This window comes from Eptatretus burgeri, chromosome 25, assembly GCF_056783735.1.
Source record: "Eptatretus burgeri isolate ZD-2024b chromosome 25, Ebu_testis_v1, whole genome shotgun sequence".
Lineage (NCBI taxonomy): Eukaryota > Metazoa > Chordata > Myxini > Myxiniformes > Myxinidae > Eptatretus > Eptatretus burgeri.
In genome coordinates this window covers 711,542-736,541 of record NC_140985.1, presented here as the reverse complement: position 1 = coordinate 736,541, position 25,000 = coordinate 711,542, and the positions used below count along the sequence as shown (strand labels likewise).

General features: G+C 44.9%; 1 protein-coding gene and 1 non-coding gene across 2 annotated transcripts in view; both read left to right on the top strand.

The window, feature by feature from the left end:
• LOC147007790 (uncharacterized) overlaps nucleotides 1-25,000 on the top strand; it is a 29,694-nt gene that overhangs the window by 1,113 nt on the left and 3,581 nt on the right. The window contains exons 2-9 of the mRNA XM_085866378.1: nucleotides 710-838; nucleotides 7,174-7,317; nucleotides 15,412-15,517; nucleotides 22,500-22,731; nucleotides 22,884-23,873; nucleotides 24,136-24,369; nucleotides 24,531-24,701; nucleotides 24,838-24,929. Coding sequence (XP_085722504.1) covers nucleotides 15,474-15,517; nucleotides 22,500-22,731; nucleotides 22,884-23,873; nucleotides 24,136-24,369; nucleotides 24,531-24,701; nucleotides 24,838-24,929 — 1,763 coding nt within the window. The 5' untranslated portion in view covers nucleotides 710-838; nucleotides 7,174-7,317; nucleotides 15,412-15,473. The remainder of the gene's footprint in view (nucleotides 1-709; nucleotides 839-7,173; nucleotides 7,318-15,411; nucleotides 15,518-22,499; nucleotides 22,732-22,883; nucleotides 23,874-24,135; nucleotides 24,370-24,530; nucleotides 24,702-24,837; nucleotides 24,930-25,000) is intronic.
• TRNAQ-UUG (transfer RNA glutamine (anticodon UUG)) lies at nucleotides 4,818-4,889 on the top strand. The gene has a single exon. It is a non-coding gene; the product is annotated as a tRNA-Gln (tRNA).

Below are 25,000 nucleotides of genomic sequence, written 5' to 3'. Positions count from 1 at the left end.
TCCATGCAACGGTCATTGTATTTCCCTTCGTCGACAAGTTTTGCGTGAACACGGAACCCTGCTCGTTCGTTCTTGGATCAATCGATTTTCTTCCATTTTTTTTGTGTACGAAGTCGAGGCTCATGGAAGAGCGAGTCTGTAGTTAAGGGGATCAGTTTTTGCGCCTTGTTTAAATACAATGCAGTGACGCGATGCCGCCCGGTCCGGCGTCACAATCAGAATCGAGGGTTGCCAGAAACTTCTCCGCATTCTCAGGTGCCCAAAACATCGAGTCCGGGAGCGCGGCACGACCGTGTTCTGAAAACACTTCCCCCATTTTACAAAACTCACCCAGACAGAACTTTCTTTCGTGCTTGAAGAGATAAAGTGAATGTCATAGAAAAATTTATTTATTCCACAAAGTAGAACATGGACAAATATTCATTGGTTCACTCTTTGAGTGGAATGAAAATATGAAAGGAAAGAAGTGCTTTAATCAGGAAGTCTCAATTTTACATTTGCTTGGATGGGAGGGGGAGGAAATCAGTCTCCGATTTTGGGCTTTTGGGGCTTAAGTCAGAAAGTTTTTCCTTTTCCCCCCATTCATTTGAATGGCTGCCTCGGAAATCTCATTTATCCTCCACTACCCCCCGATGTGTGTGCGGATGCACAGTGCACACGTATATGTGTGTACCTGAGAAAGTTCACCTTTCATCCTTCACTCTTGCAGGTGGACAAAAGCCACTCCGGCCCTTTGATTGTGAAATGTCAATCCCGAAGGATCCCTTCAGTTCTGGGTCTGGATCATCTCGTGAGGAACACAGAGACGAACAATGGTCAGGTGTAAACAAGGGGACAGGTATGTAACTGCGGATACCTTATGGTTGTTCTGTTTTTTTTCTCATCTGCTTTTTCATGAGTCACATTTCTTCTTCATTCATCCCCTTCCCGTTGCTTGCCGGTTTCACTGGAGGGGACGATGGGTTTTCTCTCCATCTGGTCCGTCCGTCCGTCCCACTTGTGGTTTTCCAGAATTTTCTCCCACACCCTTTCATCAAATTTTCACAGTTTTGCCCTTTTTGGACTTGAAAGTATCAAATCGGTATCGGGGACGTGGATTGGAAAGCAATTACCTCTCTTGTTATTTACAGTATTCACATTTTTAATATCTATTTGTTTGTCACATTTCAATGACATTTTTCCTGTTGATGTCGCCGAGTTTAAAAAACAAAACTTATTGATCAAGTTATTCAATCGATTTTAACTTTATGATTGTGTGTGTGTGTGTGTGTTTGTGTGTGAGTGTGTGTGTGTGTATGTGTGTGTGTGTGTGTGTGTGTGTGTGTGTATGTGTATGTGTGTGTGTGTGTGTGTGTGTGTGTGTGTATGTGTGTGAGTGTGTTTTGCGAGTGATAAGTTTCCATTTCCTTCTCTCTTGCAAGTCAGCGAAAGCAACTCCGGCCCTTTGGTTCAGAAATGCCGGGCCATGTTGTTCCAAATCCTCAGGTCCCCCTTGGAGATTTTTTTTCCCATCTTGAGGTTGACAGAGACGAACAAGCATCAGGTGTAAACAAGGAGACAGGTATGTAACTGGGTACCTACTGCCTCACATTTATACTTTCGCAGCATTCAGGACCCGTCATTTCACGAACGGAAATTACAATCTTTGTGTCATTATTAAAATATATAACTTTTGTTGTATATTTATAAATAAAATATATAACCCCCCCCCCCAACCTGTCATTCATTCATTTGATCAAACTGTCTGGGGTCCGGATGAGACCGCGGTACATACCAGGAATCAAACTCTTTGGTCTCCTCATCTCTGCGTGCTCTCCGATTCCTCATATCTCGAGCCCTCCTCCCAATTTCGAACCCAGGTCGTTCTTCCAAAAATACTCAACTCATTGAAATGGAACAGTGTTGTTTTGTTTGGAGAAGAATGGATTTATTCGATGATAACTTCATGATCAACAGAGTTGCGCATCATGCAGAGAGTTGGAGGATGCTGATCTGAGACAACATCTCGAGAGGTTTTTTTTGCTGGATGGAACTCGGATTGATCCGCAAAGACCTGAAGACCTTGAGGATCTCCAACTTGTCATACAACGAGGAAGAGCTGGCCGTGTGTAAATGCACTACTTTTAAACAGAATACCACAACACCTGAGACTCTGGACCTGACTTTTACTTGTTGTCATGGAGAACGCTGGCCTTCTCGGACGAACGGAGTCATCACTTATCAGGACGAACAAATCACCCATCAGACAATTCATGATGAGTTTGTTGAGGCCATCAACATCAGTGTTTTTGTTGGTGAGGATTGCACGTGTGGACCCTTCTTGGCATGGAGGTAGAGATGTGGAGTATTGAGGAAAATTATATCTTGAGGAGGAGAGTCCTGCTGGTGCTACCAGGTGAATCCAGGAAGATGAGGTGCCCTTCTCGACTGCCACTATTCTGTGATTGTGTTCAACATGGCTGCCTGTTCAGCATTGAGGAGGTTAACATGTTCACTCAAGGAGACAACATGTGAGGTTTGAAATATTTGCCGGTTCCTCCAGCCCAGTGTAGATGTGCGTGAGAAGTGCTTCCTCTTGAGTTGTCGCAATGTTCGAGAGGCAAGTGAATGACATCAGAGCAGGGGATAGCGACGACAATGGGAAAGAGACCCTCTCCTGCTGCAGCAGCGACTTAGCATACTCCTGTAGTCTCTGGCGGATGTTGTCAACGTCATCGTTCAGGAGGTTGACGACGCGCATGTTGCTCCATCGGTGGAGTTGTTCGCTGTGTCTCCACAATGGAGACCTGGTGAGACAGGCCCTGGAAATATTTGGCCGCCATCTTTGGTGAAAACTGCAAGGATTTGACGGAAATCCCCCACAAGGAAGAATATCTTTCTGCCAAATGATAAATCATTCCATATTTGTTGCTTGAGCATTCCTCATTCGGTCCATCGAAGAAGAGCTGGTGCACTGAACGGATCAGGACATGACAGACAAAAACAGGACGCAAAACATGCATGGGATGGACAAGTTGGACACAGAAGATGCTTTGGGTGGACAAGATGGATGCCGAAGGAAATTCCATGGAGGGAAAATTGGAATATGGGATTTGGGTGAGGTTAGCGAGGGGAGAAAAGATCATGGTTTGGGATCGGGGATGATCTGAAATGGTGGCGAACAGCTTTCTCGAAGACCTGAAGGGAAGGGTGAGATTGAAGAGGATGTGGAAGTTGATTCCACCGGTGGGAAAATAAGAGGAACAAATGGGTGGAAGTGAGGAGTGATCCTGGATTTTGATAGGTTCACCAGAAGGGGGTTGATGATGGACTGTGTGAGCCCTGCAGAAACCTGGGGAGGACAAAGCACGGGAAGAGCAGAGTGTGCAACACCAGAAAGGAGGTGGTACAAGAGAGATAAAGACCACCGACCTGTCTGTGATGGGGAAGTGATAGACTCAGGTTCAGTGGGGGTGATTCCAATAACCTTAAAGACCTTGGTTTATACGGCTTCAAGGTGAGCAAGATGTGAGGCAGGGTAGCCAGCTCAGAGGGGAGGTGCAGTTCCATTACCACCTGAAACCGTTCACCAAGTGACCTGATTGCCTCGTCCTTGAGATGAAGAACAGCGCCTCAACAACTGAAGATTTTTATTCTCTTCCAACGAGATGTCTCAGTCCCAGAAGATGAAGTTTGAAGACTTGGTTTCTTGTACGTGAGTGAGTCCAGGGAAGACATGGTAGAAGACAGAAAGTCCACCGACCTGCCTGCGGTGAGAGAGAGTGAGAGACCCAAAGACTCAGCCTCACCGTGGGAGATCAGAATGATGCTAAATGCCTTGGTTTCCACAGCGTGAAGTCGAGAGAGGTGAGAGGCAGGAGCACCAGCCCAGAGAGGAGTGCAGCACTCCATCAGGCTGTGGACAAAAGCTTTGTATGTGGTCAGCAGCTGAGGTCGGCCAAGGAAGGACTTTGCACGTTGGAGCATGCTCAGTCGGCGACTGGCTTTGGAGGCCAGGTTGGAAATGTGGCTTTCTCCGGAAAGGTCACGACGGTGAGACCCAGAATCTTGAATGAAATGACTCCTTCCAGAGGATTGTTGAGAAATTAGATGGCGGTTGGGGGGTGGAGGTGTGAGGGTGTTAGATTTGTCATGACTGAAAGACATGTTCCATGTGTTGGACCAGTTTGTGATTTTATCCAGGTTTGCAAACCTGCTTCCTTCTGATCAGAGGGATGACAGGTGGTACGGCAGAGGGTGGAGTCATCAGCAAAAAGATGATGAGGATTTTCCAGAGTCGGAGAGATCATTGATGAAAACCAGAAAAAGAACAGGACCCAGAACACTGGATTGAGGAACTCCAGCCTGGATGGGAAGAGGGCGTTTCTCCATTGAGGGTCAAACATTGACTGTGACAGGACAGGAAGTCTGCGAGCCATGAGTGGAGATCACGTTGGATACCGTAGGAAGAGAGATTGTTGAGCAGTGCGGGATGCCAGACCGTGTCGAGAGCTCGTGATATGTGGAGGGAGATTTCTCTTTGTTTGTCCTGATTCTTGGTTCTTCTTTCTTTTTGTTCATTTTCCCTTCTTTTATCTCCATTTCACTTTCAATTTCTCTCTTTATTTGTACATCTCTCTTCGGAGAAGTGAATTCTCAGGAAACCTTTTTGAACAAGGCTCACCTGGCTGTACCTGGATGGGTTTGAGAGTGGAAGCTGAAACCCGAATCCTATTCATGTCCCTCCTGATCACTCCATCTTTACTCGTTGCTTGTTCAGATTGCTTCTGATGATTCCAAAGTAGGATTTGGTTTTCCACCTGATAACATACACACAAGGTCCCATGGTGTAATGGTTAGCACTCTGGACTTTGAATCCAGCGATCTGAGTTCAAATCTCGGTGGGACCTCATGTTTTATTTTGGATGTTGGTAAAAGGAAACGGAGAGGACAAGGCAGCAATCGGTAAAACTGCGGTTTTATTCGAAGGGGGATCAATTATAAATCAGAAGAGGTGGTATGAACATCGTGGAGGAATTTAGTGAGGACCACATGTGGAATGTTGTGTGCAGTTTTGGTCACCACAACTCAGGAAGGACATGCAGAAGCTGCCACAGAGAGGGTTCAGCCCAGGGTTGCTGGATTGATTCTGGTCCAAGGGAGACTCAGCTTGTCAGCTCTGAGGGGCAGCTGAAGGAGACAGGGCTTCACCTGGACTATAATGGAGATAAGTGTTTGTTATCTCCTCCTGGACGAAGCGTCGACGGTCCACAAAACTCATCTATATCACACTGGGTCCACATGACTCTGGATGTGAAAATGTATACACTTTTTTTTTTCACAGTTCACACAAATCAATTTTTCAGTTTTCCCCTTTTTGGATTTGAAAGTATCACATCGGTATCGGGGACGTGGATTGGAAATCAATTACCTCTCTTGTTATTTATAATATTCATATTTTTAATATCTATTTGTTTGTAACATTTTGATTACATTTTTCCTGTTGGTATCATCCAGTTTAAAAAAAAACTACTTGTTGATCAAGTTGTTCAATCGATTTTAACTTGTCTTTGTGACACCTTTCAGAAGTTGTGAGAAATCATAAGATTTGAAGCAGGTGATTCTCGTTTCCTTTGGAATTGAACTCACCTGTGGTGAGGTGCAGGTGTCTGCAATATAAAAATCACTCATTCAACCAGTTTGAGGAGATAAAAGGAGTCATTCTGCTGTTTTGTGTCACTGTGTGTTCCGCAATGAGCACGGAGAAAAGAAAGAAAACCAGAGAATTGTCGGAGGAGGTCAGACACAAGATTGTATCCAAGCACGGACAACCTCAAGGTTACAAGGTTACAACTGTAAAACAGAACCAAGCTGACGTTCAGACACAAGGTACGACAGTTTCAACTCGCACCATCCGTCGCCAACTCAATGAAAGGGGGTTCTACGGAAGTAGACCCAGGAGGACCCCAATGCTGAGAGAGAGAGAGACAGAAGAAAGCCCCGACTGGAGTTCACCAAAACACACCTGAACAAACCAAATTACTTCTGGGAGAATGTCCTGTGGACAGATGAGACCCAATTAGAGCTTTTCGGTAAAGAACAACATCTCTATGTTTACAGAAAACAAAATGAATCCTTCAAAGAAAAGAACACCTTCCCTACAGTTAAACATGGAGGAGGTTCAGTGATGTTTTGGGGTTGCTGTGCTGCCTGTGGTACTGGGTACCTTGAGTGTGTGCGTGGCATCACGACATCAGGGGATTACCAAGGAGGAATTTTGGAGAACAATGTTCTACCCAATTTTAGAAAAGCTGTGTCTCTGTAAGCTTTCTGACACTGGGTTGAGCATTGACCCCCAAACACACTTCAAAAACCACCAGGAATGGTTCAAGATAAAACACCGGACTGTTCTGAAGTGGGCAGCAATGAGTCCAGATCTCAATCCCATTGGACACCTGTGGGGAGATCTGAAAACAGCAGTTGGGAGAAGGTCCCCTTCAAATCTGGGAAAACTGGAGCAGTTTGTACAAGAGGAGTGGGACATCCTGCCAGGAGAGAGGAGGAGGAATCTCATTCATGGCTACAGGAAGTGCTTCACTGCAGGTATTCTGTCCAAAGGCCGTGAGACCAAATAGTAAGTCGAAGGTCTTAATTATTTTATCAATGGCATTTCATCGTATTTTCTGATTAAAAAGGATTTATTAAGTTCTGAATCAAAAACAAAGGTTCTGGAATATTAACAGTGAAATGTAGAATTGTTGAAACAAAAGACTTTTGTTAATTTACACTTATTTTTGAGAAAATTATAAGTTATTTGAAAAAAAGTGCAACGGTGACATTATTTTTGGCCACGAGTGTGTGTGTGTGTGTGTGTGTGTGTGTGTGTGTGTGTGTGTGTGTGTGTGTGTGTGTTTATGTGTGTGTGTGTGTGTGTGTGTGTGTGTGTTTATGTGTGTGTGTATTTTGTGGGTATTTTATGTGTGTGTGTGTGTGTGTGTGTGTGTGTGTGTGTGTGTGTGTGTGTTTATGTGTGTGTGTATTTTGTGGGTATTTTATGTGTGTGTGTGTGTGTGTGTGTGTGTGTGTGTGTGTGTGTGTGTGTGTGTGTGTGTGTGTGTTTATGTGTGTTTATGTGTGTGTGTTTTATGTGTGCTTTTTTTCCCCCGGTTCACATTTAATCGTTCGTTCTTGCAGATGGACAAATGGTTCTCTGGCCCTTTGATTCAGAAGTGGAAGGTCCTTCTGGCTTCAATCCTCAGGACCCCTTCAGGTCTGGATTTGTATCATCTCTTGAGGAACACAGAGATGAACAAGCATCAGGTGTAAACAAGGGGACAGGTATGGAACTGGGTTCCCAATGTTGATTTTTTTGATCACCTGCTTTTTCATGCTTCATGAGAGACTCAGCTTTCGCACGGGAGATTCCAATAACCTTAAAGACCTTGCTTGGTTTCTGTGGCTTCAAGTTGAGCAAGATGTGAGGCAGGGGAGCCAGCTCAGAGGGGAGGTGCAGTTCCGTTACCACCTGAAACCGTTCACCAAGTGACCTGATTGCCTCGTCGTTGAGATGAAGAACCGCCTCGACAACTGAAGATTTTTATTCTCTTCCCGCTGGATGTCTCAGACCCAGAAGATGAAGTTTGAAGACTTGGTTTCTTGTTCGGATTTTCTCTTTCCTACAATTAATCTCTTTATTTGTGTATCTGTCTTCGGAGACGTGAAATCCCAGGAAACTCTTTTGAACAAGGCTCACCTGGCCAGGGTTGCAAATCACCCGGTGGGGCGGAGCTAGGATTGGAAATCACTCAGTGGGGTGGAGCTGGGGTTGGAAATCACCCAGTTGGGTGGTGCTGCGGTTGGAAATCACCCAGTTGGGTGGAGCTCTGGTTAGAAATCACCCAGTTGGGTGGAGTTATGGTTGGAAATCACCCAGTTGGGCCGTACGAGGGGGGCGGAAATCACCCAGTTGTGTGGTGCTCGGGTTGGAAATCACCCAGTTGTGTGGAGCTTGGGTTGGAAATCATCCAGTTGGGCGGAGCTATGTTTGGAAATCACCCAGTTGAGCGGAGCTGAGGTTGGAAATCATCCAGTTGGGCGGAGCGAGGTTTGGAAATCACCCAGTTGTGTGGAGCTAGGGTTGGAAATCATCCAGTTGGGCAGAGCTAAGGTTGGAAATCACCCAGGTTGGCAGAGCTAGTGTTGGAAATCACCCGGTTGGGCGGAGCTAGGGTTGGAAATCACCCGGTTGGGCGGAGCTCGGGTTGGAAATCACCCGGTTGGGCAGAGCTTGGGTTGGAAATCACCCAGTTGGGCGAGCTAGGGTTGGAAATCACCCAGTTGGGCAGAGCTGAGGTTGGAAATCACCCAGGTTGGCAGAGCTAGTGTTGGAAATCACCCGGTTGGGCGGAGCTAGGGTTGGAAATCACCCGGTTGGGCGGAGCTCGGGTTGGAAATCACCCGGTTGGGCAGAGCTTGGGTTGGAAATCACCCAGTTGGGCGAGCTAGGATTGGAAATCACCCAGTTGGGCGGAGCTAGGGTTGGAAATCACCCAGTTGGGTGGAGCCGTGGTTGGAAATCACCCAGTTGGGCGGAGCTCGGGTTGGAAATCACCCAGTTGGGTGGAGCCGTGGTTGGAAATCACCCAGTTTGGCGGAGCTCGGGTTGGAAATCACCCAGTTGTGAGGAGCTGAGGTTGGAAATCACCCAGTTGGGTGGACCTAGGGTTGGAAATCACCCAGTTGTGTGGAGCTTAGGTTGGAAATCACCCAGTTGGGTGGAGCTGAGGTTGGAAATCACCCAGTTGGGCAGAGCCTGGTTTGAAAATCACCCAGTTGGGTGGAGCTTTGGTTGGAAATCTCCCAGTTGGGTGGCACTGGGGTTGGAAATTACCCAGTTGGGTGGCACTGGGGTTGGAAATCACCCAGTTGGGTGGAGCTCAGGATGGAAATCACCCAGTTGGGCGGAGCTGGGGTTATAAAGCACCCAGTTTTGTGGAGCTTGTATTGGAAATCATCCAGTTGGGCAGAGCTAAGGTTGGAAATCACCCAGTTTGGCGGAGCTCGGGTTGGAAATCACCCAGTTGTGAGGAGCTGAGGTTGGAAATCACCCAGTTGGGTGGAGCCGTGGTTGGAAATCACCCAGTTGGGCGGAGCTCGGGTTGGAAATCACCCAGTTGGGTGGAGCCGTGGTTGGAAATCACCCAGTTTGGCGGAGCTCGGGTTGGAAATCACCCAGTTGTGAGGAGCTGAGGTTGGAAATCACCCAGTTGGGTGGAGCTAGGGTTGGAAATCACCCAGTTGTGTGGAGCTTAGGTTGGAAATCACCCAGTTGGGTGGAGCTTTGGTTGGAAATCTCCCAGTTGGGTGGCACTGGGGTTGGAAATTACCCAGTTGGGTGGCACTGGGGTTGGAAATCACCCAGTTGGGTGGAGCTCAGGATGGAAATCACCCAGTTGGGCGGAGCTGGGGTTATAAAGCACCCAGTTTTGTGGAGCTTGTATTGGAAATCATCCAGTTGGGCAGAGCTAAGGTTGGAAATCACCCAGTTGGGCGGAGCTAGTGTTGGAAATCACCTGGTTAGGCGGAGCTGGGGTTGGAAAGCACCAAGTTGGACGGAGCTGGGGTTGGATATCACACAGTTGGGTGGAGCTATGGTTGGAAATCACCCAGTTCTGCAGAGCTCGGGTTGGAAATCACCCAGTTGGGTGGAGCTGGGGTTGGAAATCGCCCAGTTGGGTGGAGCTTGGGTTGGAAATCGCCCAGTTGGGTGGAGCTCAGGTTGGAAATCACCCAGTTGGGCGGAGCTCAGGTTGGAAATCACCCAGTTGGCCGGAGCTCGGGTTGGAAATCACCCAGTATGGCGGAGCTCGGGTTGGAAATCACTCAGTAGGGCGGAGCTTGGGCTGGAAATCACCCAGTATGGCGGAGCTCGGGTTGGAAGTCACCCAATTGGGTGGAGCTAGGGTTGGAAATCACCCAGTTGGGCAGAGCAAGGGTTGGAAATCACACAGTTGGGTGGAGCTCGGGTTGGAAATCACCCAGTGGGCGGAGCTGGGTTTGGAAATCAACCAGTTGGGTGGAGCTCGGGTTGGAAATCACCCAATTGGGTGGAGCAAGGGTTGGAAATCACACAGTTGGGCGGAGCTCGGGTTGGAAATCACACAGTTGGGCGGAGCTGGGGTTGGAAATCACCCAGTAGGGTGGAGCTAGGGTTGGAAATCACACAGTTGGGTGAAGCTCGGGTTGGAAATCACCCAGTGGGCGGAGCTGGGTTTGGAAATCACCATGTTTTGGCGGAGTAAAGGTTGGAAATCACCCGGTGGGGTGGAGCTGGGGTTGGAAATCACCCAATTGGGTGGAGCTAGGGTTGGAAATCACCTAGTGGGCGGAGCTGGGTTTGGAAATCACCCAGTTGGGTGGAGCTCGGGTTGGAAATCACACAGTTGGGTGGAGCAAGGGTTGGAAATCACACAGTTGGGCGTAGCTAGGGTTGGAAATCACACAGTTGGGCGGAGCTGGGGTTGGAAATCACCCGATGGGGTGGAGCTAGGGTTGGAAATCACCCAATTGGGTGGAGCTAGGGTTGGAAATCACCCAGTTGGGTGGAGCTAGGGATGGAAATCACCCAGTGGGCGGAGCTAGGTTTGGAAATCACCCAGTTAGGCGGAGCTCGAGTTGGAAATCACCCAGTGGGCAGAGCTGGGTTTTGAAATCACCCAGTTGGGTGGAGCTCGGGTTGGAAATCACACAGTTGGGCGGAGCAAGGGTTGGAAATCACACAGTTCGGCGGAGCTAGGGTTGGAAATCACTCAGTTGGGCGGAGCTAGGGTTGGAAAATATGGTGCAGAAATATGGTGGGGACATGTCACAGACAGAGCAGTGGGGGGAGGGGGTGAGACCAGGGAAGCGATGGCAGAAGACAGAAAGTCCACCGACCTGCCTGCGATGAGAGGGAGTGAGAGACCCAAAGAGTCAGCCTCACCGTGGGAGATACCAATGATACTAAATGCATTGGTTTCCACAGCGTGAAGTTGAGAAAGGTGAGAGGCAGGAGCACCAGCCCAGAGGGGAGTGCAGTACGCCATCAGTCTGCCGACAAAAGCTTTGTGTGTAGTCAGGAGCTGAGGTCGGACAAGGCGGCCATCGGTAAAACTGCGGTTTTATTCAGAGGGGGATCAATTATAAATCAGAAGAGGTGGTGTGAACATTGTGGAGGAATTTAGTGAGGACCACATCTGGAATGTTGTGTGCAGTTTTGGTCACCACAACTCAGGAAGGACATGCAGAAGCTGCCACAGAGAGGGTTCAACGCAGGGTTACTGGATTGATTCTGGGCCGAGCGATATTCAGCTATGAGGGGCAACTGAAGGAGACAGGGCTTTACCTGGACTATAATGGAGCTAAGTTTTTATTATCTCCTCCGAGACGTATCCTTTGACAAAGTTCACAAGAAGTTGGTGAACCCACTACAGAATATATTTTTCAAAATATGTCATCAATAGTAACTGATGGTGCCAGTGTTAATAGTGGAGAAAGAAAAGGTCTGTGTGCATGATTTGATTCCATTGACTGAAATCCCAAAACTGAAAATCTGGTGGTGCTGTTCATCGCACTCAGTCAGCTTGGAAGTCAGTCATGGATGTAGTATCCGAAGTTAAAGCCACTTGCTGCAGAAACTAAGTGGATTGTCAAGCTTTTTTCACACTTCTGGTCTGAGGCTCGACAACTGAAAGAATTAGCCAGTACAAATGATCCAGCATGTCGGTCCCTTCCAAAAGTATTTGAAGTTCGTTGGAATGAGTCCACATTTTCCCTGGTGAATTCTGTTCTGGAATCATGGCATGCTTTAGTACTTTATATGCAACAGTCTCACGACAAACAAGCCGAAGGATTTGAAACTCTCCTGACAAACAAAACAAACCTAGAATTGCTTGCATTTATAGCTGATGTGTGCTGGCAGTGTTTTCAAGATTTCAGAAGAAAATACAATCTGAGAATGTCACACTGCTCAACATTCAACGAGAGGAGACACTTGTGAAGACAAGTATTAGCAGCACCTCCAGAAGACACCTCTTTTAGGGGGTTGGGTGTCTCGTCTTCAAGCACAGTCACACAGCTAGTCGAAAGTGATGAGAGATCCTTCTTTTTGCTGAAAGGAATTAAGCTAACTCGTGATGAACCAAGGCGGAGAAGAGGTCATCATCTTTTTGTTGCAGACAGACGCAATTTATCGGCAATCAAGGCTGAGGTCACAGAAGCACTAAAATCATTTTTAACTCAATGGCTTAGCACTGACAATGAGTGTTTGGAAACTTTGGCTCCTTGTCTCAAATTTCAAAAGGATGCAAATCTAGAGGCAGTCCACAAACTTATGTGTCCAGAGTTAGATCTTATGGCTTTGGGCATGGAGTTCAACGATTTCACGGAGTCGGGGCAATTCTCTAACCTAACCCTGTCAAAAATAATCAGCCAGCTTTTAGCTGAGGGTGGGCACTACGATAGTTTGGCCAGAATTTTAGCAGCAAAGCCACATTCAGCAGATGTGGAGAGACTTATCAGCTCCAGCAATGCACTGAAAAGCATAGACTGCTCAAGAATGTCATTAGAGACACAGAATTATTATTTACTAGTGCGTGCCCGTACGTGCGTGGCCGTACGTGCAAAAAAAAAATAAAACTTTTCAAACCTTGAAAAGGCACAAACTCAGATCTCCAGCGTCAATTGTGATGTCATATCAAATGAAGAAGAATAATTGTGACGTCGATTGTGATGTCATAGCACCGTCTCCTGTCATTGGTTTGTTAAATAAATGGCCATAACTTGGGAACCACTTGTCCGATTAATATCAAACCTTGAAAAGGCACATCCACAGTGCCCCAGCAATATACCTTGCAAGTTTCAATTACATCGGACCAGTGGTTGTCGAGAAACAGCGGTCACAGACACAGACACAGACACACAGAGATTGCTGGAATTATAGATGCCCGTAGGTGCGCGCCCGCACGTGCAAAAAAAAAAAAACACACCGCGTGCCAGAAACAACAACCACACAGGCCGTTCGTTCACTCTCACGTGCCCGTACGTGTGTGGCCGTACGTGCAAAAAAAAAAAAACTTTCAAACCGCAAGCCAGAAACGACAACCACACAGGCCGTTCCTTCGCTCTCGTGTTCTCGCGCCAACCACACTTCCACACATACAGTTAATTAAAATCAAGTTTACCTCCCTGTCTTTGCTTGCAATGACATTCGATGCCATGTAACCGGCACGGCCCGTAACGTAATCGTCGGCCGGCCGCGCACCGGCCTACGCAGCAACGTGTCATGTCATTGGTTGGTAAATAAATGGCCGCAGCAACGTGTCTTGTCATTGGTTGGTAAATAAATGGCCGCAGCAACGTGTCTTGTCATTGGTTGGTAAATAAATGGCCGCAGCAACGTGTCTTGTCATTGGTTTGGTAAATAAATGGCCGCAGCAACGTGTCATGTCATTGGTTGGTAAATAAATGGCCGCAGCAACGTGTCATGTCATTGGTTTGGTAAATAAATGGCCGCAGCAACGTGTCTTGTCATTGGTTTGGTAAATAAATGGCCGCAGCAACGTGTCTTGTCATTGGTTTGGTAAATAAATGGCCGCAGCAACGTGTCTTGTCATTGGTTTGGTAAATAAATGGCAGCAGCAACGTGTCATGTCATTGGTTTGGTAAATAAATGGCCGCAGCAACGTGTCATGTCATTGGTTGGTAAATAAATGGCCGCAGCAACGTGTCTTGTCATTGGTTTGGTAAATAAATGGCCGCAGCAACGTGTCATGTCATTGGTTTGGTAAATAAATGGCCGCAGCAACGTGTCATGTCATTGGTTTGGTAAATAAATGGCCGCAGCAACGTGTCATGTCATTGGTTGGTAAATAAATGGCCGCAGCAACGTGTCTTGTCATTGGTTTGGTAAATAAATGGCCGCAGCAACGTGTCATGTCATTGGTTTGGTAAATAAATGGCCGCAGCAACGTGTCATGTCATTGGTTTGGTAAATAAATGGCCGCAGCAACGTGTCATGTCATTGGTTTGGTAAATAAATGGCCGCAGCAACGTGTCTTGTCATTGGTTTGGTAAATAAATGGCCGCAGCAACGTGTCTTGTCATTGGTTTGGTAAATAAATGGCCGCAGCAACGTGTCATGTCGTTGGTTGGTAAATAAATGGCCGCAGCAACGTGTCTTGTCATTGGTTTGGTAAATAAATGGCCGCAGCAACGTGTCATGTCATTGGTTGGTAAATAAATGGCCGCAGCAACGTGTCTTGTCATTGGTTTGGTAAATAAATGGCCGCAGCAACGTGTCTTGTCATTGGTTTGGTAAATAAATGGCCATAACTTGGGAAGCACTTGTCCGATTAATGTCAAACCTTGAAAAGGCACATCCTCAGGTCCCCAGCAATATACGTGGCAAGTTTCAATTAGATCAGACCAGTGGTTGTCGAGAAGCAGCGGACACACACACATTGCTGGAATTATTAAAATCCAAATTAAAATCAAGTTTACCTCCCTGTCTTTGCTTGCCATGACATTCGCTGCCATATAACCGGCACGGCTCGTGACGTCATCATCGGCCGGCCGTGCACCGGCTTCGCAGCAACGTGCCATGTCATTAGTTGGTAAATAAATGGCCATAACTTGGGAAGCACTTGTCCGATTAATATCAAACCTTGAAAAGGCATATCCTCAGGTCCCCAGCATTATAGCTGGCAAGTTTCAATGAGATCAGACCAGTGGTTGTCGAGAAACAGCGGTCACAGACACAGACACACACACACACACATACAGACATTGCTGGACACACACACACACACAGATTGCTGGAATTAGAGATAGATACGTCCATTACAATATGCCTGCAATTGACTTGTGGGATCCACGGCCTGCTGTTCTCACCTGGCTTTCCACAAAGGCAGAAAAAAGCGCATAAAAAGCACAGAACAAGAGAAGTAACCAAAGCAAAGGAACAAAATTACTTTACAGCTGTATTCTCTGAAGCGCAGAAAATAAATGCTGATGACAGTCTCGATGCAGAATCAGATACAGCTGAACCGCCATTGAAAAAAAGAAGCTGTTTTTAGATTATATGCTCGATACAAATTTGCAAATCATGCATTTATGAAAGTTTCACTAGTCTAGCCATCTTTTACCATGTCCCATGACACAAAATGGAAATCAAAGTACAATTCATCATGTGTAAGACTAATTATATATATATATATATATATATATATATATATATATATATATATATATATATATATATATATATATATATATATATATATATATATATCGTCATATAAACACAGTGTTTTAAGTTTTAATCATCTTAGTATTTGACAAAAATTTTAAAAGAAAGTACTAATCTTTTTCTTTTTGTTGTATCTATGTACATAGGCTCAGCAAAAGTCCGAGCCTGATCTTCTATTTCATCAAACTGACGCTGTCTCATTTCAGAGATGAAGGAGATCAAACTCTCATACAGGTTCACAACTGACAGAAGGTCAGTCTCAACTTTCTGAAGTGATAAGCTGGTTGCATTAAACCTTGTCAAAATCTTATACCATATGACAGTAAGAAGTGCTGTTTCAAATGATTCCATTTGTTTTCTGAGACCTTCACCTTCAAGCTTTGTAGCCCCAGTTTGTCTGCTGTAAGAACATATGTTCTCCAGTGCTGACTTTATCTCATGGTAATGTAAAAACACTACTTTAACAGCATCAGCCCTTGCACTCCAGCGAGTATCTGATAGGGATTTCAGTACAATCCCTGCAGCTGGTAGTGCGGCTCTCAAGTAATCCCATCTATATGTGAAGGCTGAGAAGAAGTTATATAAGGCTTGTAAAAAAACTGAAATATGAAACAGTCGTAAGGCAACTGCTGGCAGCTGATGTTCCTACAAGGTTCAAGGAGTGACCTGCACAAGGGACATAATATGCCAGGGGATTCATCGCCTTTATTCTGGCTTGGAGACCAGTTTAAATGCCAGACATAGTGGCAGCATTGTCATAACTCTGGCCTCTCATGTCACGCAAATCAAGACCAACATCTTCGATCAATTGTACAACAGTTGAGGCTATGCTCTCTTCCACCATGGTCATGTATGTCTATGAACTTCAGAAATCGCTCAACAGGTTTACCGTCAGGTTTTACATCACGAACTATGAATGTAAGTTGGTCAGTATGACTAACATCCGGTGTGGAATCAACACTAACTGAGTAATATTTGGCTTGTTTCATTTCACTTATGATAACTGAGTGAATTTCTTCAGCCATCAGATTGATGATGTCATCAGAAATCGTTTTTGAGAGATATGAAGTCTTTCCACGTCCTACAGCACCGTACTTACCCAGATGCTGTGCAAAAAGAGGGTCAAATTTTTCTAAGAGTTCTGGTACTCCAAATTAATCACCATTGTTGCTGGAGCCAATTCTTTCATCACTACCTCTGAGAGGAAGACCTCTTGACGTCAAAAATTTTAGTGTTTCAACTATGCGCAACAGAAACTTCTCTCCGATATTTTCTCTCTACTTCTACTTGCAAAGCCAAAGTGGAATCAATTCGACTTGGTGCAACTGCCCTCACACCCCAAGCAGTAACTGAGTTTTTATGTTACTTTACTACTTTCTTTACTACTTTACTACTTTACTTTACTACTTTACTACTTTCTTTACTACTTTACTACTTTCTTTACTACTACTTTACTTCTTTACTACTACTCTTTACTACTTTACTACTATGCTCTTTACTACTTTCATGTTCAGCAACTCTACGCCGGCAGTTTTTCCAGTCACTAAACCTACTTGTAAACAATGAGACTTGCTTGCCGAACGGCTTGCATGGAACACAAAATACATCGCCAGTTTTTGGAGAATACACAAGCCATTCCCTTTTATTAACTTTTTCATCATTTGCCATTTTACGTGTAAACAAGGATATTACAGGCACATATCGAACTCTTTCCTTTTCACCCTCACCCTCACTTCTTGCGGATTTTGAGAAGTCACCTTGTTCACAGTTTTGATCAAGAGGATGATTTACTAAATATTCAATGAATTTATCATCATTTATTATCTGCCGGTCAGCTGGATCACTCGACACACACAAATCAGCACTAACATCTTGTTCCACAAAATGTTTCTTTATCGGTCAACTGAGATGAATCGGATGAAGCTTCAATCACAGGTGGTACTTCTACTTCCATTGCTGATTCACTCGATATCTGTGACTGTGACTCAGCTGACCTTGCTTCGTCGTGGTCATCACCTGGGAGTTTACCGTCACCGGGACTAGGCTCTGAATCTTCTTTTGGTTTTTGGTTTTGGTTTTAATAAGGTTGTCAGGTTTGGAAGTGATTGGAGTTGTGCTGTTTTGGTTTCTTTTAACTTTCTCTTTTGTGAGCCACTCATATATTTCTTCTGGGACGACATAATTAATCTATCTCATGAGAATCCCCAAGATTCCAAGAATAACATGTAAGCATAAAGTAATAATAAATTAGTTCAAGTCTCGTATAAGATATACCAATATCACAAAATAAGAACACAAAAACACACTTAATATAACAATGAAGTCCACTAAATACAACACATAATGTATATAATCTACAGATAGATAGATAGATGGTGGGAAACAGGCATTTAAAAATGTACTGTTATATTTTTCGTCACCTTATTTTATTTTATTAATTTTACTATAGGGCCTACGAGCCTACTCCTTGGGGATTAGAGAACCCACAAGTCCCCGGTGGGCCCCCAGTTACTGGTGGGCCCTAGGCCAATGGCCTATGTTGCCGATTGGAAAATCCATCCCTGGCCATACGTGCAAACTCCAAAAAAAATACTTTCAAACAACCACACAGGCCGTTCCTTCGCTCTCGTAAACGACGACTGGATTGGGGAATTGTGTTTATCTAATATGGAATAGGCAAAGCCTAGAAGCGAACGTAGAATTATTCTTACATTCGCTTCTGACGTTACCTATAACTTGTTCACAACTGTATACTCCCCAACTATACCGTGGTACGTGTAAGCGCCGCACAGCTGATGCTTTACTTCGGAACCCCCGTGCAGCCCTCCCTTCAACAATGGGCGGGGTGGGCAAACACAAACTCAGCAACAGGTGCAGATATCGTTGACATAATCTGAAATCAAATTACAATACAGTATTAACTTTTGGTTAAATTTCATGTGAAAATATATGGTTACATGAGACAGCTTTGTCAAAGTGGGCTTAAGGTCTCCACTTAAGGCCCCATGGAGCGAACATTAAAGTACAGGGTGGCCACAATGTCTTGTCACCCCTTATAAAAATTGTGACATTGCCTTTTGTCATATTAACTAGAGGGAAGAGGAGTTATCATTGTTGATAACTCTTGAACGAACATTGGGTGACGTGGGTGAAATTTTCGGTCAACCTCCATGTGCTTTTGCATTGCCGAATGCGGTATTTCAATCTCCGCTGATCGTTTACAGGTCGATTTCTTTGGTGATCCGACAACAGATTATTTGACCAATTCGCACTGCTGACCTCTAGTTGATGGCTTTCCAGTTCTTGACATATCTTTTATGTTGCCTGTTGCAAAGAGTATATTCTCCCAACACAGAAGTGTCTTTTATCAGGAGGTTCTTAGCGGAATTGTTGCTGGAAGTCGATGTGCACCTCTTTTTATTTCTTCTTTTTTTGTATACTTTGTCGAGGCTCATATGAGAGCTAACACACAACACACAGCAAGGGGGAGGGGGGGCATGAGACAAGAGGGGTGGGAGTGGGAAGAACAAAACAGTGGGGAACAGAGACTTCAGGAGATCTGTGGAAGGGAGAGGGATGGGACTGCTACCCCTCTCTAACAGTGATGGTGACATGGGGAATACAAGATGGACATTACAGCGACTTTCAGGAAGGAAAGCAGGGAATTTGAAGGAGGTGGGTTTAGGGTGGATTAACGGGGGTAGAAAAGATCGAGGATTTGCATGGGTGCCGATAAGAGCTGGTGGTGAACAGCTGTTTTGAAGGCCTGGAGGGAAGAATGGAATTGAACAGAGTGAGGGAGTTTGTTCCAAAGGCAGGAAAAAGAGGAATGAAACAGTGAAGGTGAGCAGTGATTCGTGGTTTTGGTAGTTTTAAGAAAGTTTTACCAGAAGGGAGTTGTTGGCGGACCTTGATTGCTCTGCGAAAATATGGTGGGGACAAATCGCAGACACAGCAGGGGGGGCGAGGTTGGAGAGGAGACGGTAGAAGACAGAAAGACCACCGAACTGTCTGCGGTGAGAGGGTGAGAGGCCCAAAGACTCAGCCTCATCACGGGAGATGCCAATGATCCGAAATGTTTTGGTTTCCACAGCATGAAGCCGAGAAAGGTGAGAGGCAGGAGCACCAGCACAGAGAGGAGAGCAGTACTCCATCAGGCTGCAGACAAAAGCTTTGTAAGTGGTCAGGAGCTCAGGTGGGCCGAGGAAAGACTTTGCACGACGGAGGATTCCCAGTCGGCGACTGGCTTTGGAGGCGAGGTTTGAAATGTGGCTTTCCCAGGAAAGGTCATGGCAGATAGTGAGACCCAGAAGCTTGAAAGAAAGGACTTCTTCTGGGGGATTATCGAGAAAGTGGATGGGGGGGGGGTCTAAACGGTCCTTTCGGAGAGACAGAGTGATAGTGTGAGATTTGTCCGGATTGAAAGACATGTACCACGTGTTGGACCAGTTTGTGATTTTATCCAGATCAGCAGTGAGTGAAGAAGCTGCTGCTTGTCGGTCTGAGGGATGACCGATGGTACGGCAGAGGATGGAGTCATCAGCAAAGAGATATTGAGGATTTTCCAGAGTCGAAGAGGACTCTTCCATTGTTAACCTCCGCCATCGAAGATGGACGGAGGTTACTGTTTTCACCCCTGTTTGTTTGTTTGTTTGTAAACAGTATTACGGAAAAACTCCTGGACGGATTTCGACGAAACTTGGTGGGGGGATTAGGTATGGTCCAAGGATCATGCCATTAAATTTTGGACTTGGTCCAAAGTCCAATATGGCCGCTATGGCGGCCATTTTGAAAAAATATTTGAATTTTTGTTTTTGCATTTATACATGTTCTAAGTGATTTCCAACCCAAAAAAGAAAGTTGTTAGAGAAAAAAACCCAGAAATTTTGCACCTTTTTAAAAAAATAATTTCGATTTTATTTGAAAAGTATTTGAATTTTTTTTTTTGCGTTTCCACATCTCTAAAGTGATTTCCAACCCAAAAAAAAAATTTGTTAGAGAAAAAAAACTAATTTTGCACCTTTTTTAGGTCATCTCTTCGAGCATGACCTAATAATATTGGTGTTGAGAGGAGAGGTGACGATCCGTCCGTCCGTCCGTCCGTCCGTCCATCCGTCCGTCCGTTCACAATGAAGTTGAAGCGGGAGATCTGGTCATTAGTGATCCTGATAGAGGTCGATGAGACGTACACGATGGTATGGCTTTCAAGGTCACCGAAGGTCAAGGTCAAGGTCACGAGGCCTTTGAAGTTGTGAAAATGACGATTTTCAAAATCTATCTCCTCCCACATTTCTCAAGCGATCTTGAATTTGATTGTGGCATATGAATCTATGGGACAATATCTAAATTTTGATCGTGCCGGATTTTCGATATTCACTTTCGTTTTCGTGTCATGTGACTTCAAAGTTGGCGAAAATGACGATTTTCAAAATCTATCTCCTACATTTCTCAAGAAATCTTGAATTTGATTGTGGCATATGAATCTATGGGACAATATCTAAAAAATTTCGGGCCGGATTTTCGATATTCGCTTTCGTTTTCGTGTCACGTGACTTCAAAGTTTGCAAAAAATGTGAAAATGACGATTTTAATGCGAAAATGACGACTTTCAAAATCTATCTCCTCCTACATTTCTCAAGCGATCTTGAATTTGATTGCGGCATATAAATCTATGGGACAATATCTAAATTTTGTCGGGCCGGATTTTCGATATTCGCTTTCGTTTTCGCATCACGTGACTTCAAAGTTTGCAAAAATTGCCCTACCTCCAGGGGGCTATATATTTTCTCGCAGAGATGACCGTCACTCCCGCACAGGGGTAATTTTTTCAAAATAATTTCGATATTTTTTTTGGCATTTCTACATGCACGTCGATCTAGTTTAGTTTATTCAATCGTGGTTCAGTCGAGTCTGATCCGTTTTGACCTACAATGAATAAGATATCGGGTTCACTTAAGTGACCCAGCAGTATTGGTGGCGGAGGTTTTGCACTCTACCGAGTGTTCCCCCTCTCGTTTTCACTGTTTGTGGACGTTCGTGAACTCGGACACTGACAACAATCCGTTGTCCAATGGTGTAATTGCTTGGATCACCCAACAATGGTTACGTTCACTCAATCTGAAAAAAAGGGGAAAGGGAAACGAATTTGGACTTCACACAAGGAAATGAAATTTTTTTTGCAAAGGATGACAAGAAATTGTGGCCACTCTGTGGATTGCCTGTTTGGATTATTGTGTGGTTAATCTCTGGTTAATCGGTAAGGTTAACGTTTATAAAGTTAAAAAAATAGGTAAAATATGGAACGCTTCACGAATTTGCGTGTCGTCCTTGCGCTTTCCGCCCGCTATAGTCCCCCGTAAAATGGAACGTTTTGGAAAATTGGAACAGGTGGAACAAATTGGAACAATTTGGAGCTGGAGTGAAACAATTTGGAAGAGTGCTTTCCAGATCTGCGCTATCGACCATTTCTTATGACCCTTCTTAGGATTTTCTAAAAGCTTATCATAATTTAAGTCGAAAACGCTTTTTAGAAAAAATAAAGCTTGTAAATTCAGTTTTTAAATGACTTTTGTTGATTCGAACTGGGCAACGAAAGCGAGGCTCTGTACACCAGCAAGATGGCGGCCTCCTTGGGTGTTACATTTGCAAACGCAGTCTCTTTTCGATTTCGACCGATATCTCGCGTTAGTGGGATTTTAAGGGCGATCGACAAGGTATACAAAAAAAAAAAAAAAAAAAAAAAATAATAATCCCTCAAAGAACCGACATGTACTCTCGTCGATGACTGTGTGCTCAGGTCAGTGATACACATTTTCTGTCGATTAGATCCGATTTTCTCCGCGTTGTTGTTGTTGCATGTTATTCACCATTTACCTCGGTGCGAGTTGTAATTTTGCTTAAGTTTTTGCCGTATACCCGTCGATTAGTGGGAGATTATGCCATTTATGTTAATTTATGCATGCCTGTCGATGTTTGTTAATCTCTGTGATGTCTTAAAGGGTATATTTACTTCGGTTCGCATCATTGTAAACTTATTGTTACAAAGCCCATGTTGTGGTTTTAAGGTTTTTTTTTCTAGTTTATTTCAGCACGAAATCAGGGATTAACCCCCATTTTTGTTTATCTGCAGTCCATATTTTGTCGTACAAATGCAGTTTGTATGCTAAATACTCTTAAAGGCCTTAACGACTACACTGTTATAAGGTGTTTTTTTGTTTTTTTTTATTGCGTACAGTTCCATCCTGGTGAAGATGCCGAAGAAGGGACTCACAACCACAGAGTGGCACGTCAGGCTTCGGCAATATGCGGGAGGACATTTTGAATTCGGACGGGGCCAAAGACCACCTAGTGGCAGTAGATGGTCTAAGGTTCTGTTCCGAATAGAGAACTGTCCGAGACACGCCACCTCGGGAAAGGACCTGTTTGGAAATCCCATTCAGTGTAACTGCAATTTCCACGAACCAAAGGTATATAAACGATATTTATATTTATGTTATGATATATGTTATATTTATGTTATGATATTATCAGTATTTAAACGCCACTTTTTTTTTTTTGATATTTTGATATTATTTATCTTTATATTTTTTTTGATATTATTTATCTTTATATTTTGTAGAGCAGACCTCGTGGTGGAAGCGGAGCTGAGAAGCTTCCGGGCCCCTCAACAGGTAGGCCTACCAGCACCGCGACCAGCACAGTGAGCAGCCCACCACCCAAAAGCGATGACGGGTGCGAGTCCCTACAAATAACAGCACCAGACAAGATGCAGACGGATGCAGGCCCCACACCAAGCTTGTCGTCCGTATATGATAGCAAGGCCGAGTACCTATCCCGGCTGCCGGCGGGCTGGGAGATAGGCATGTCGGAGGGCGATAGACTGTGGATAGGCCGTGCGTTGTTCCACTCCAAGGGCAGGCTTAAGGACAGTCTGCAGTTCTGGTGGCACCCGCCCTCCTTGGCTGTGGAATCTGGCACCCCGGACGTGCGGTCATACTTCCTGCACAGTCTGTTTCTGTGGATGCCACGCCGGATGCTTGGGATAAGCTTCAGTTGTCCGGACTGTAAGGGGAAGCCAGATTGTTTGCTGCGCTCCAAAGGCCTCTATCGTCGCGTCAGGCACGTTTTGAACACAGACAGTTTTTACTTCCTTGCAGTTGAGTACCTGTACTGCAAACTGTGTTTAAAGCAGTATCTGGCACATGACAGTAGGCTGATGGACCAGCTTACGGACGCACAGAAGTCCCGCTTCCCTGTGCTGCTGACGCACAAATACGCCTGTGACAGAGCCGTCGTATCGTTACTCAGAGCGCGGACTCCTGGTAACAGCCCCACAGCCATGCGCAACAACCTGCATGAGCTGCACAGCGAAAACTATTTGCGTCAGCAGCTAGTTTACCTTTCGGACTGTGCCCGACACCGACAGTTCTGCATGAAGATGAACCTGGATGTCCCGAGCTGTGAGGATGTTCCGGAGTTCAAGCCTCCACCCAACCCAAAGTGGTTCCTGGCATGCTATGTCAGGGACGTCTTCAACCGGTTCGACACGCTGAAGGCGCTGATCACCTCCACGTTTGGAAACGTGTTGAAGATAGACTCAACGAAGAAGGTCGTTATAATTACTTGACTGTTTCAATTTCAATAATTTTTATAGTTTAACCTCATTTTTATGAAATTGTTTGTGTATTTCATATACCGGTACAGTTATAACAATATGCCAAAATGTAATTACCCATCAATACCAGTATTAATGATTGTTATTAATAATTATTTATAATTTATGAAGTTTTTCTCCTATTTATTTCTTTTAGAAATGTTTTAGGTGCATTTTTCTGTTAGGGTTGATATTTTTACACTCTTCTGCTTTACAGGTGTGTAAAAAACTACAGGGAGAAGCGTGTAGAAGTGCGCAGTGGGCGACAAATGTGGGTAATGAGAGGGGCGAGGTGTTGATGTCTGTCCTCACCACATCAGAGGGAATGGACAGCCTCAAGCCCATGGCCGAGGGACTGGTGTCCAGGTATAAGACGGCCAACCAGGACCCCCCTCGGTGCCTCTACACGGACCGAGAGTGTTGCTCCCACAGCGGACCTTCCAAGTACAAGGTACTTTTAATTTAAATGAGGGCATGAAATAAATAAATAAATAAATAAATAAATAAATATAAAAATTAACCAACATTGTAACCCATGCATATTTCTGTTCAAAAAAAATATATATTTGTCAGAGAGCATTTAGCATGTATTTACTGCCTTGCATGTTTCAGCTTCTGTTCTCTGATTGGGAGCATCTAGAAATCCGCCTCGACATATGGCATTTTATGAGGCGACTGGCCCTTGGCTGCACCTCAGAGAGCCACCCACTGTATGGCGTGTTTATGGCCCGCCTGTCCAGCGCCATATTTGAGTGGGACAAGTCGGACTTGGACAACTTAAAGGTATGTGAAATGTTTTCCTTCGTTCCTGTGTCACATTACAAGAGTAGTCAAACTTTTGTAGATGAACTGAATTTTTCAAGCTGTTTTTTTCTGTTTAGTGTGTGTATTTTTAATATAGACATCTGTTAACCGACAGGAGGCCAAGAAGTCGGAACTGCGGAAGGCGGGTGTCCCGAACCCTTCAGACAGCTCAGCGTTGAAGGCCATCACCCGGAAGGAGTTGGAGAGGTAAACAGCACTTGAAAAAAAACGTACTAAAAAAACCAGTTATTTGCACCTGTGTTTTTCCAGTAGCCGTA